Source organism: Cannabis sativa, chromosome 6, assembly GCF_029168945.1.
Source record: "Cannabis sativa cultivar Pink pepper isolate KNU-18-1 chromosome 6, ASM2916894v1, whole genome shotgun sequence".
Classification (NCBI taxonomy): Eukaryota; Viridiplantae; Streptophyta; class Magnoliopsida; order Rosales; family Cannabaceae; genus Cannabis; species Cannabis sativa.
In genome coordinates this window covers 72,856,260-72,869,537 of record NC_083606.1, presented here as the reverse complement: position 1 = coordinate 72,869,537, position 13,278 = coordinate 72,856,260, and the positions used below count along the sequence as shown (strand labels likewise).

General features: G+C 27.0%; 1 protein-coding gene and 1 long non-coding RNA gene across 2 annotated transcripts; one reads left to right on the top strand and one right to left on the bottom strand.

Moving 5' to 3' along the window:
• Positions 1–1,831: 1,831 nt before the first annotated feature.
• Positions 1,832–9,962, bottom strand: LOC115725291 (uncharacterized). Its single transcript, XR_004013364.2, has 3 exons — positions 9,687–9,962; positions 3,275–3,485; positions 1,832–2,334 (listed from the first exon to the last, which is right to left on the bottom strand). It is a non-coding gene; the product is annotated as an uncharacterized LOC115725291 (long non-coding RNA).
• Positions 2,028–4,177, top strand: LOC115725286 (myb-related protein 330). Its single transcript, XM_030654745.2, has 2 exons — positions 2,028–2,323; positions 3,205–4,177. Exons 1-2 carry the CDS (start codon positions 2,028–2,030, stop codon positions 3,989–3,991), a joined length of 1,083 nt encoding a protein of 360 aa, XP_030510605.2. The 3' UTR covers positions 3,992–4,177.
• Positions 9,963–13,278: the final 3,316 nt, after the last annotated feature.

The window sequence follows — 13,278 nt, the reverse complement described above, 5'->3', positions numbered from 1 at the left end:
AAGTTTGCATGTAATTGAGGTTTATATATCTGAGAAGACTATAAATTACCTTAGTAAACCTGCTATTGCATAGGAATTAATTATTAGGAAAATAATCATATTAGACCATATTCAATAAAAACAATTGAAATCGACACCCTAGTTTATTAACTATTAATTTTCTCGAATCGTTGCTTCCAACTATTTTTCTTATACTTCATTGTTTTTTTCCCTATCTTTTATTTAATCAAATAGAAGTAAAAGTTTAATTTCAAAGTACTTAACTACACTCCCTGTGGGATCGACCTCACTCCTAGTGAGTCTACTACTTGAAACGATACGTACACTTGCGTGTGCTAAATATCGCAACACCATCGCATTTTCCGTTGTCGCCGAACAAAAATTACAAAAATTGCATATTTCACATAGTAATCAAACAATACCCCTAGAGTTTAATAAAATTTCCGAAATTGAGAAATTACAGCTCTAATATTTATTTCTAAATATTGGGGTCCAAAATAATTAAATTCATAAATAATAATAAAATAATAGAAATTAGTGCAAATTGCCTTTTCTAATCCAATTTACTAAGGCGGCCGTTACAACAACCATCGTCTGATTGTGTAAGTGATAGTGTAAGAGGTATTTTAGTAATTAAAAGTACATGAAAAGTATAAATAATGTCCACATTATAGAAGTATTTTATAAATAAAGTGTCAATTTATATTTTTCATCTAATAATTCCTAAAAATTAAGTACCATGTAATATAAATAGATAAAAATTTCTCATATTAATTATTAAAGTGAAATATTTAAAATTGATACTAGTTAAATAATTATATAACACCTACTTCTTATACTAGACAAGGAAGGGACCATTTTATCATTTCTCTTTAATATTATAAAACAACACCCATACATAATTCTTTTAAATTTCACATCACATTTTTATTGTGAAAAATACTAATGGACACCATAAGGTGTTAAGCAGGGCTGAACTTAAAATTTAGTGAGTTATAAAAAAAATTGGACCCTTATTTAAAAAAAAAATATAGTATTTTTAAAAATTAATAAAAAAAAATTATTATTTTAAAAGGAAAAAAAATGACCTCTAACCTAGGTGAGCCCTAAGTACATGCCTATAGCCCGCCTATATTCATGATCAGGCCTGATGTTAATACATATATTTTTATTTAATACATAATATAAAAAACTACACAATTGATTAACAATATTCTCTAAAACCGATACTTAATAATACCAATAACAATATAACACTTGTTAGACACCAATAATACTTTTGGGTGATTCTACAATGCACCCTCTTAAAAAGGATGTACTGATGCACCCTCTAGTACTTGTTTCGGCATCTAGAAATTTTTTTTAGTCTATTCTTTTTATATTCATGTATGTTATAGCTATTTAAGGTATCTTACAAAATTTTAAGAAATTCGGAATAATTTACAATATAGAAAACAATGTTCAAACAGTCTATTTTACACGCGTATAAAATAAAATAGTCACGCGTGCAATACAATGCTTGAACGTAATTTTCGGCGTATTCAATCGAATTTTTTTAAATTTTGCAGGATGTCTTAAATAAGTATAATTTACATGACCTTGAGAAAAAATTTAACTAAAAAATTATTTCGGATACTAAAACAGATAGAGATGTATCGGTGTATCCCTTTTAAGAATACATTATAGAATTTTCCAATACTTTCTAGTAATTCTCTTTATTATTAGTTTATAATTAGGCCTTTTTCTTTTTTCTGTTTTTTTTTTTAAAAACAAGGTAGCACACACAAATGGGTCCTTGATTGTGACTCATTGATAAATAGGTAACAACAAATTAGGTCCAAAAAAAAGGAACAATAATTTATCATGAGCGCGTGACACTCACGCACACCAAAAAACAAAGAACAAACATTTTAATATCCATAAATAAAAAATAAAAAAACCTTAACCTATAAGAAAAACAACACACACAAATCTCAAATTGGGATATCCAAAAACCAAAAACCAAAAACCAAACCCATATAGAAGAAATGAGAAGAGGTAGTAGTAGTAGTGGTGGTGGTAGTAAAACGACACCGTGTTGTAGCAAAGTTGGGATAAAGAGAGGGCCGTGGACGGCGGAGGAAGATGAAGTTTTGTGTGAATTTATAAGAAAAGAAGGAGAAGGACGGTGGAGGACTCTTCCCAAGAGAGCTGGCTTACTCAGATGTGGAAAGAGCTGCCGTCTCCGGTGGATGAACTATCTCCGTCCATCTGTAAAACGTGGCCATATCCAACCCGATGAAGAAGATCTCATACTCCGTCTTCATCGTCTTCTTGGCAACCGGTAATACATAACTACATACAAACACAGATTATATATATATATATGTATAACTCAAATTCATACTCGATTGATGATGCTTCTTCTTTAAGGTTTTAATCAAAACTTTTGTGTGTATATATGTAGTATTGCTAGGTTTAGGGTTTTCTTATCTGGGTTTTTCGTGGTTATGAAATAGTGATTAATTATTGTAGCTATAGCTAGGTTTAGTGTTTTCTGATCTGGGTTTTTTGATGTGTAAGCTTTTCTTCAGTCAAACAGTGATTAATTATGTTATATATATATAATATATATATATATATAGAGTGAGAGAGAGAGAGAGAGACTTAACTAGCTAAATTTAGGGTTTTCTCATGATCTTCACGGTCACATATATACATCTATAGAAACACTTATATATCCAGCTAGGTTTAGGGATTTCTCATGCAAATGGACACACACACATATGTATATATACTTATATATATATAGCTAGGTTTAGGGTTTTGTGATCATGATCTTAAAATTTATATATATATATATACACAAATGAACACTTTTACTTTCCTTGTGTAATATGAGAAGAAACTTTATATATCTCTAGCTATATATATACTTAATTAACTAGCTCTCATATCTCGGTCAAATATTCACACATAGATATATACATTCACATGTTTATGATCCAGCATGGGTTTAATTATACTTGATCTTCTATATATATATGCATGATTAGTTATTATCTTTAGCTATATATATGTTTATTAATTATATAGGGATTTTCTCAGTGATCTTCAGTAGTCATATTTCTATAAATATATATATATATTTGGAGCATGCATGCATGAATCATTATTATCAAAGTTAATGATCATATAATATTATATTAATCTATATATTTTCAGGTGGTCTTTAATAGCTGGGAGAATTCCAGGAAGAACTGACAATGAAATAAAGAATTATTGGAACACTCACCTTAGCAAGAAGCTAATCAATCAAGGTATAGATCCAAGAACCCATAAGCCCTTCAATAACAATAATAATAATAATCAAACACCACCACCACTACTTCATCATCATCCTCATCATCATCATCAACATGATCATACTAATAAGATCATGATCATGAATAATAATAATAACAATAATATTCATCAAGCACCTCCAATAATGTTAAGTACTGTCCCTGAAGAAGAGCAAGAAGAAGAAGAAGAGTTATTAGCTCCAACTACAACAACTACTACTCCTCCTCCTCCTCATCATCATCATCATAATATTGAAGCTATTACACCAATAATTAATAATAATAATAGTAGCTTTGATGATCTAATGATTGTTGGTGGTGGTGATCAGTTATACAATCATGATCATTTGAGGATGATTAAAAGTAGTACTAATAATGATCAAGAGATTAATGAAGATGATCATCATGATGTGAACTTATTATACTCATGTTCTCATGATGATGTACTCTTCTCTTCATTCCTCAATTCGATTATCAATGAAGATGCTTTTCTTTCTAGTAATGGTGATCAAGATCATCATCATGAACAACAACAACAACAACAACTACTACTTCTTCCTAATCATCATCATGATGATCATGAAGATCCTAGTTTACTCTTTCCGGTGAATAATAATAACAACTCTTCATCACCCAATGGAGGATTCTGCTTCGATCAACCAAAGTAGTGATCATTATTATATATGTAGTGTGTTTGGCTATTTATAATTTTTAGAGTTTGTGTTTTGAATAATGTTTTGTATTATGTTTTATGTTATATATATATATATATTAATATGTATACTTAATACTTGTATGTTTTTCTATGAACTTCATTTAAATCATAGTTGTTTCAATGGACTTGTGTTGTGGTTTGTATTGTGTTCATTTTTTAATATGTAATACTTAAACCTTCAAATATTGGGTTTGTTTTGTAATAATAATTATCTTAATTATTAATAAATTAGATAATCATATCATGAATGTTGTATCTAATATATTACCACATTATTGAACTTATTTTAATACTCATAATAAGAGTGAATAAATGAGATAATTAATTATATGAGTGAAAAATGAGATAATTTGAACCGATTTTTATTACCTTAAAAAAAATCCTATTTTTATACACTTTTTCTTTGCAATACAAGTGAAAAATGAGATAATTTGAATCTATTTTATACTCTTTGGTGTGTAAAAGCAAAAAGGTGGGGTTTATACCATCAAACATGTTTATTACACCAATCTTTGCCCTAGGGCGCATTGGTTTGGAGAGTAATAGCTTGGCACTCCAAAACATAAGTTTATAGCTTGGCTTGTAATTCTTGACAATATTAGGCTGTAAACTAGGACTAGACTACACAAATTTGGTATTTACCAAAGCAAAATTGTTTTATTTCATTGGACTTGGGTCTATTAAAGATTGGTTGGGTTGGAAAGTAAAATCTGATGATTTAGTATGGTTGTTAAGGTGGATATTGAGCGGGGTTCCGTCGTGGTGTTTTTGCAGTTGCGTTAGTAGCTATAGTTTATCACATTTGAAAGATTCGCAATATTTCTTTGTAGGAGCATAAAGTGTGTAGAATCAACATATTGAGAATTAAACATACAATTTCCAAAAGGAGTAAGTGAGATATAAAATGTGATTGTGGAGAGATTTAATTGTATAGCTTTACTAGAGTAGTGAGGGGTTTGTGTTGTTCATGAGTGGCTTTTTTTATTTTTGCCCTATTAGTTTTGTAGTGATTGTTTGAAAATTGAATATAGAATTTTAAACTTACCTATCAAACAAAAGAGAGAAAATGAAGAAACAAAAGTTGGAGGCATGTGCACCCTGTTGTATGATTAAAATAGACTTAAGGAATATTTATGATACAATTGAGTGAAATTTAAGATTGCAATCAAGTTGTTGAAAAAAAGAGTTAAAAAATCAGGTTGTGGATTACTATACATTTGTCTTTTGCTAGTAGGCTCACTTTGGTTAGTTCTGTTCTAATGTCGATTTGTTATTGTGCTCAATCATAATTTTGCCTATAAAGTCTTGCTTGAAAAGATTAATAAAATTTGTAGGTGTGGAATAGTTCTTCTCAATGAAAAAGATATCCAAGTGTAATTCTAGTTATGGAAATTTAGTTATCTCCCGGAAGGGCACTTTCGAAAGTCTAGCTTGTCCATCTAGGAAGAGTTTTTAGGGTAGCCTTCCTCCAGAAAGGAGTTTCAGATGACTAGCAGTTCCCTCCTAGAAGGGAGTTCCGGATAGTTGACTAGCAGTTCCCTCCTATCCGGGAAGTCCCTTCCACGTACGCCTTAGTCTTTCTTCTAGGAAGCGTTCGTCTCATCCGGAAGCACTTCTTCTTGTACTGATGTGGAGATATTGTTACGAGGAGTGTGTTAAGTTTTTTAAGTCGTAACTAACTTAACAACTTAACTTTGGGTAGCCACCATCTTTAGGATCTATTTTCTGCATCTATAAATACCACCAATACTTACCTTTCTAGGGTTTATTTTTTACCAGACTAGTAACAAGAGGTGATCTTGAGAGAGAAAGATTGAGAGGTAGAGAGAGTGGTACAGAGAAAAAAGAGAGATTGGATTTGAGTTTTGTATGAAGAATCTTCTGTAGATGAAGAAGATATTCTTGGATAAGAGTGTGATAGAAAACACTTTGGGAGAACTCAGCATAGAATCGATCTCGATTGTATTGTACCCTGTTCTTGCTCAATCAATATAGAATATTTGGTGGTATTTCAGAACTGGAGTAGAGCCATAGATCACATCGATCTATAAGACTTGAACCAGTATATATCTTGGTGTTGATTCTATTATTTTATTATTTTATTGTTTCTGTTCTTTTAGTACTCTATTCATCCCTGTTTTAAGCTCTGATTATTGTGTCTGATTTGTTAATCTTGTCATTATTAATTATTTATTGATTAAGTTTTAGATAATTTAATTCTGCACTTCAGTTATAATTTTTTCACAGTAGGAATTATCATGGTTCCAATGAATCAAAGTTCCGGTTTCGTTGCTTGGGACGATGTGTGCAAAAGAAAAAAAGAAAAAAAAACGGTTGGAGACTGAGAAATATAGTGAAGTGGAATGAGGCAGCCATAGAGAAGCATGTTCAGAGAGTTGTAAAGACTAAAGACCCTACTAACAACAATCGGTATTGGAGGCAAGTTGTAAAGACTAAAGATCTACTCAAAACACATTTCAACTTTGTTGCTTAAACATGCTGCCAACATTCAGCTGCATGCTTACTCTAATGCTGATTGGCCAATTGTGTAGATGATGGGATCTATTGATGGCTTTGTTGTGTATCTTGGGTGAGAATCTTATCTCATGGTCTGCCAAAAAAACAACAAGTTGTTGCAAGATCAAGTACTAAAAGTGAATTCATATCTCTTGCAAATACAATTGTAAAACTTGTCAACTTGTTGCATGAGCATCATGTTTCCCTTCCTGAAGCACCAATTATTTGGGTAGACATCAAAGTACAATTGCACTTGTTGCGAATCCTATTTTCCATGCTAGATCTAAGCACATTAAGATTGACTTCACTTTGTAAGAGATCAAATTTTGGACAAAACACTCTCAGTTAAATTTGTCCCTTCCATCGATCAAGTGGTCAATGTTCTAATTAACAAACCTCTCTCAACATATTGTTTTTTCTATCTCAAGGGCAAAATTCAAATGGCTTCAACTCGATCCATTTTATTTGAGAGAGGATGTTAACTAACATAACTTCAGTTGTTTAGTTAGTTAATTAGTGAGAAAATTAGTTAATTGCTTCTTTCAATTATGTTATTTTTCAGTTTCGGTTGATCAGCTTTGTTTTATATAGCTCTTTGTCCCTTGTAATAACCTTATGTTTATAAATAAAGAATCTCTCTTTAATGAGAGATAAGCCTGTTATAACTTTCTTCTTCCACTAATTCTTACCATTCTTTTCTCTAGTTTTTACCTATCACAATCAAGCTTCTACGGAGTTTGGTACTACTAATTAAAGAATATTGAATTATTTAGACATATAAGGGGAATTATATACTATTTTTAATTTTTTTTTAAAAAAATTTACAGTGTGAGTTGCTTCGGTAATTTCTATGTGAATTTTAGTTGTTATTTAAGTTGCTCTGTTGGTTGTCATGTGAATTTTTGTGTGAATTTCCATAAAAATATTATATAAAAAAAATTATTTTAAAGTGTAAAAATAATAATAAAAAAAAACTATATACATAACATATTAATGCACATAGATAAAATTATGGGGAATTACTCCATATACTATTTTTTAATTTTTTTTTTTAAATTTACAGTTTGGGTTTCTAAGGTGGTTGCAATGCTAGTTGCAATAGGAGTTTCTATACGATTTTTTGTTGCAATTTAGGTTGCAGCGCTAGTTGCAATAGAGATTTCTATGTAGAATTTCGTAAAAATGAAAAAAAAAAAAAATTATTTTAAAGTGTAAAAATAAAAAATCTTCTAAAATTATTATATATATATATTGTTTTTGAAGCAATTATTATTTTATATATGAATGTGACTAATTCCTACTTAATTAGATAACTCGTACCAATGTCTCTCTTACCATAGACAAAAGTCATAATACAAGGGTAGGGGTATTTTGGTCAAAATATATATTTTTCCTCACAAACTCAATCTAACAGTCTTCTCATGGAATTGGTAGATGGTTGACTTTGACCATTTTGGTTTTTAAAAGTTAGTTTGTCTTCCCTTCAACACATAGTTATTTTTTTTTCTTTTTAATTATTATTTTTTAATTACGTACGAATGGCAACCAACAAAATTCCAAAAAGTGCAACTATATATGCTCATGCATGTTTTTATTTTTTCATATAATTAAAAGAAATATATTATATGTGTGTACCCTACATAAGATTTTCTTTATAATTTTCAAATATTTTTGAAATATAATTAATCAACTATATTATATTTTTGAGGTCACATTTAATTACATCCAAGAATTCATATAATTTTCTTTAGTGCTGAAATTGTATCAAATTGCACAATTATTTGTCGTTGTAGTACACTTAGGTGGCGTTTGGTTGGAGGTAATGAAATGGAATGGAATGGAAATGAAATAATTTTCATTCCATTCCTTTGTTTGGTTGCATTTTAAAGTATTGGAATGACATTCCAATGGAATACTCTTTCCACCATTTTGGTGGAATGGCTATTCCATTTTAAAAATGAAGGAATGACCATTCCAATGTAACAAGAAAAAAAATTTAATTATTTTTTTATCAATTTTTTTTATCCATTTTAAATTTTATTCCATTCCATTCCTATTCCCATTCCCATTCCCATTCCTATTCCTATATTTTCATTCCTCCCAACCAAACGCCTCCTTAGAAACTTATTTCAAATGTCTCTCAATTAATTGAAGTACATTCTTGTTTTTCTAAAATATTAATTATAATATTATATGTATATATACTAGGAAACAAATTAATCACGTTTCGATTATAATTTATTTAGTGATAATTAATGAATCATAAAATTATATTAAATTTCAAATTTTTATATATTTTATATAATTTTTTTATAATAATATGAGTTCTATTTTATTAATAAAAATAACTTTGATATTGTAAAGTGTTAATTTTTCTAATTATTTTGAGCTTAATAAATATCAACTTTTTATTAATTTATTTCGAGTATTTTGCGGTATAAATACTTAAATTTAACTCTCGATTGTAAATAAATAACTAAGTTTAATTTTTGGCAGTAGTGATACTTAAGTTATAATCCTCAAACTTTATTCTCATTAATTATTTCTTCCCACAAAAATTTATTCCACTTAAAGTTATTAAAATATATTAATATGAAAAAAATTATGCATATAGCATAGCTGTGATCTTAAGCCATATAATCTTGATCTAACCAAAGTTATCATTTACTAGTTTTTCTAAATCTTGTTCTTGCATGCAAATTAAACAATGTCTCACAAAGAAGAGAATATATATATATATCATAACTATATCTATATAATATATTTATACACTTTTTGTTCATATAATTAGTCTAATGAATATAAAAATGAGAAGCTAATTAGAAAGAGAGAGAAAAAAAATCAATTTTATGAGTGTGTTTTCATATCAAATAATATATGCATGCATGTAATGTAATTAAGAATTTAATATATTAAACAAGTAAATTAGTAATAATCATAATAATTTTATAATTAATGGAGCTATAAATTTAATTAATACTATTTTAACAAAGCTTATATATTAAAAAGACAAATTATTCCCAGAAATAAAATAATAAAAAAGAAAGCAAATTTAAGTGCAGTTTTATCATAACAAATAATTAAGCTTAATGAATATAGAAATTATATATTTATATATAAAAAAAACTCACCTGAGAAAAACTCATTATTCCAATGATCAATATAAGCTTACCCTCTTGTGAGTTTTTGTTGTAGTACTTCTTCTTTCAGAGCCAAAATATATAGATATATATATAAATATATATATAATGATGACACATTGAAAAATAATGAAATGGGGTCTGAAATTACTGATATAATTATAAAACACAAAAAGGGGATTTGGAAAGGAAGCTTTTCTTTCTTTGTTTCTGCTCCTAAAAAAAGCAGCCTAGGAAAATTTCATATGATTTCAAAATTTTGTCTAATATAATGATAAAAAGGCTTATATAATAAGTCAATTGACACGTGTCAGTTACCTATTGGTGGTGGAAATCTAGGTGGAAGGAGTTGTTCTAGGATATTGACCGGTAGATTACCGGTTAGAGACTGCCAGATAGGCAGTGAAGACTAACCAAACATTCTTCTCTTCTACTTATTATTAATATTAATATGTATTAAGTACTATTTTTAAGTTGTTAAGTGTTAATTAAGAGGAGTGACAGATTCAGAATTTTTATTTTGTGGGGGCTTATTTATCATAAAAAATATTTATAACTACATTATAATCACTCTTATTAAATTTATCTAATTTTATTGGGTTATTCTACTATTTTAGTTTATAATTATTAAATTGAAAAATTTATATTTAATTTTTTAAAAGAAAATATTTTTGTTAGTGGGGGTTATAGTCCCCACATTATTGTGAATGGGTCCGTCCGTGATTAAGAGCTAAAAAAAATATATGGTAACATATTTTTAAGTAACACAAAATTGTAAATTAAAGTAAATTTTTTTTATTAAAATTATATGTGTAATAATTATAACATTAAAAGAGTTTCGATGTAAATATTCCTATTAATTAAGTATATGTATCTACTTATATATATGACTTGTTATTAGTGGACTGACCAAACCTTTTCAACTAGAGGGGTAATTTGGTAATTTTGTGTTTGGGGATCCTCAATCATATTCATCATTATATATACATATGGATTGGGAACTATATATTAATTTGTTTTTGATTACTTACATGTGCATGCTTCTACTCAAAAAGAAAAAAAGTAAAGAAAAAAACACAAACAAAAACAAAATAAAAACAAAGAGATTTATGGCTAGATTTGGATATCATAATTACATGTATAATATATTTAGGGTGTGTTTGTAATTACAAAATTTAAAATATTACTCATTTCAATTGTATAGTTATATACACAATAATTGTATAATTATAAAAAATAACGTTCTAATTATATTCTTTAATTCTTAAGATCCTTCTTATTTATTAAAAAATTCTATATAAATATAAGGATATGATTTTGTTCTGTTATTGTACTTTCACGGATTGTAATTCGTGATGTACGACAGCTGTCAGATGAGTGAGTTATTTGATCTGACAGCTGAGATTGATCTAAGGGTAATTAGGATTAAAAAGTAGAAACGTACCTTGACACTCATTTAATGTACTCGGAGACTCATCTAATGTACCACGGAATATATTCCGTGAAAGTACATCACAGGACAAAATCATATCCCTATAAATATATTAATGACTAAATATACTATTATTTTTGAAATTAAGTTATTTATAATTACCAGCTTAATTATATAATCAATTCAATAAATTTGAAATTGTAAGTAAGTTGATTGATCATAACACAAACTTGATGAATCAAAGTACAGAAAGTAAAATTACACGCATAGTTATTTAAAATATTAATTTACAGGACACGCTCAAAGATAAGATTAAGATTAGTCGGTAAAGTGACTCTCTCATTGTTTGATTAATAAGAATTTTTATATTTTTTATTAAATGTATTGGAATTAATTTTTTATTACTCAATCGTTTTAATTATAACTTTAAATTACAATAACATAATCACGAAGTTTTTATATATAATCATATAACTTGGCATCAAAGTTATTACACGATTTTTTATTCAAATATTATGGAATTTGCTTGGGATTAATTTGGATATTGGAAAACACACTTATAATATATAATTTCAAATTAAGTTTTTTATTTAATATAAATCGTACGTGCTCATAAGATTTTTTATTTGATGTAGCTTTTGTTTGGACTGAGAAAATGTATTTAATTTAATTTACAATATATAATTCTGTGATATAACTTGGATAACTAACCTTTTGATAGTGATGATTTAATCATATAAATATGTATATATATTTTGTAAGCTGGGGGATTTAATCATATATTAAATATATATTAGTGAATTTGCTTTACTATTAAGGAAAAATCATTTAGTTAAATTTTTCATAATATTTTCGAAAATACATATTGAAATATTTTTTTTTTCAAAAAAAAAAAAAAATTCATGGCGCGGTATTCATTATAGTTACAATATCATATTTTTGTAAATTTTTGAAAATATTCGAATAAGTTACAATGCTAAAAATAGATTTAAAATTTTTTGAACAAACGTAGTAAACTAGAATATCGAAAACTCTATTTTCGGTACAATTAATTATTATTTGAAAATTTTCAAAAATTTACAAGAATTATGATATTATAATTATAACAAATTTTAAATTTTTTTTTTTAAAAAAAAACTATTACAGCATGTGATTTCATTTTCAAGCATATAAAATTAATTAGGAAATTTTAATAAAAAATTACAATTAACACTTCTAATTAAATAAACAAACTTATATACAAAAAGCATTATGTAAGTGTATTTTATGAGACAAATTATATATATATATATATATATATATATGCTTGTAATTTAGGAGACAAATTATATATGCACCCCATAGATATTTCTTTTTGGATTTTATATAAAAACACATTGAGAGGAATAATAATAATAATAGCAATTATTTTTTAAAAAAAAAAAAAAAACAGAAGTATAGTTTTTCACTTTTCAAATCTAATAATTCTAATTATCATCACCTCAAAATAAATTAAATTTAAGAATTACTGCTTAAAACAATTTTAACTACTCTAACTTCTTTTACAAAAATTTACAAAAATGCTCCTATATATACAGTAGAACCTCTATTTAAAAATATTCTATTTAAGAATAACCTCTAATTTGTTATATAAAAAAAAATCAAGTCTCAATTTGGACCAGTTATAAATAAGAATAACCTCTAAATTGTAATTAGTTATACATTTTTTAAGTCCCGTATTATCAAAGTATACCTCTAAATAATAATAATTACATCTTAATAAAATATATACATGTATTTTGTAAATTTATTTATGTAAAATTAATAATTTTATTTTAAATTATAATACATGTATGAATATTATATTTACTCTAAAATATTTCTATTATGATATAGTATTAATGATTATTTATTGTTATTATTGTTACGTTAATATTTTTTTGTTTTTTATTTTTTTTTTCTAGCGTAACTCTATTTAGTTATAACCTCTCAATTAGAATATAATATTCTTAGATAGCTAGAGGTTCCACTGTATATATATTTGGTATATATCTTAGAACTCACTTTCATATATATTCTAAGTAAAGTCTCATTTTCATGTTTATCTATTGAATATGTACTATATTAGAAATGTAGATAGTCACCAACCATTCCAAAAACTTAATATCTATT

Excerpts from the sequence above, each read along its gene's own strand:
- LOC115725286 (XM_030654745.2), top strand. The coding sequence starts at position 2,028 with ATGAGAAGAGGTAGTAGTAGTAGTGGTGGTGGTAGTAAAACGACACCG. Across the intron at positions 2,324-3,204 it reads CATCGTCTTCTTGGCAACCG|GTGGTCTTTAATAGCTGGGA; the intron begins GTAATACATAAC and ends ATATATTTTCAG.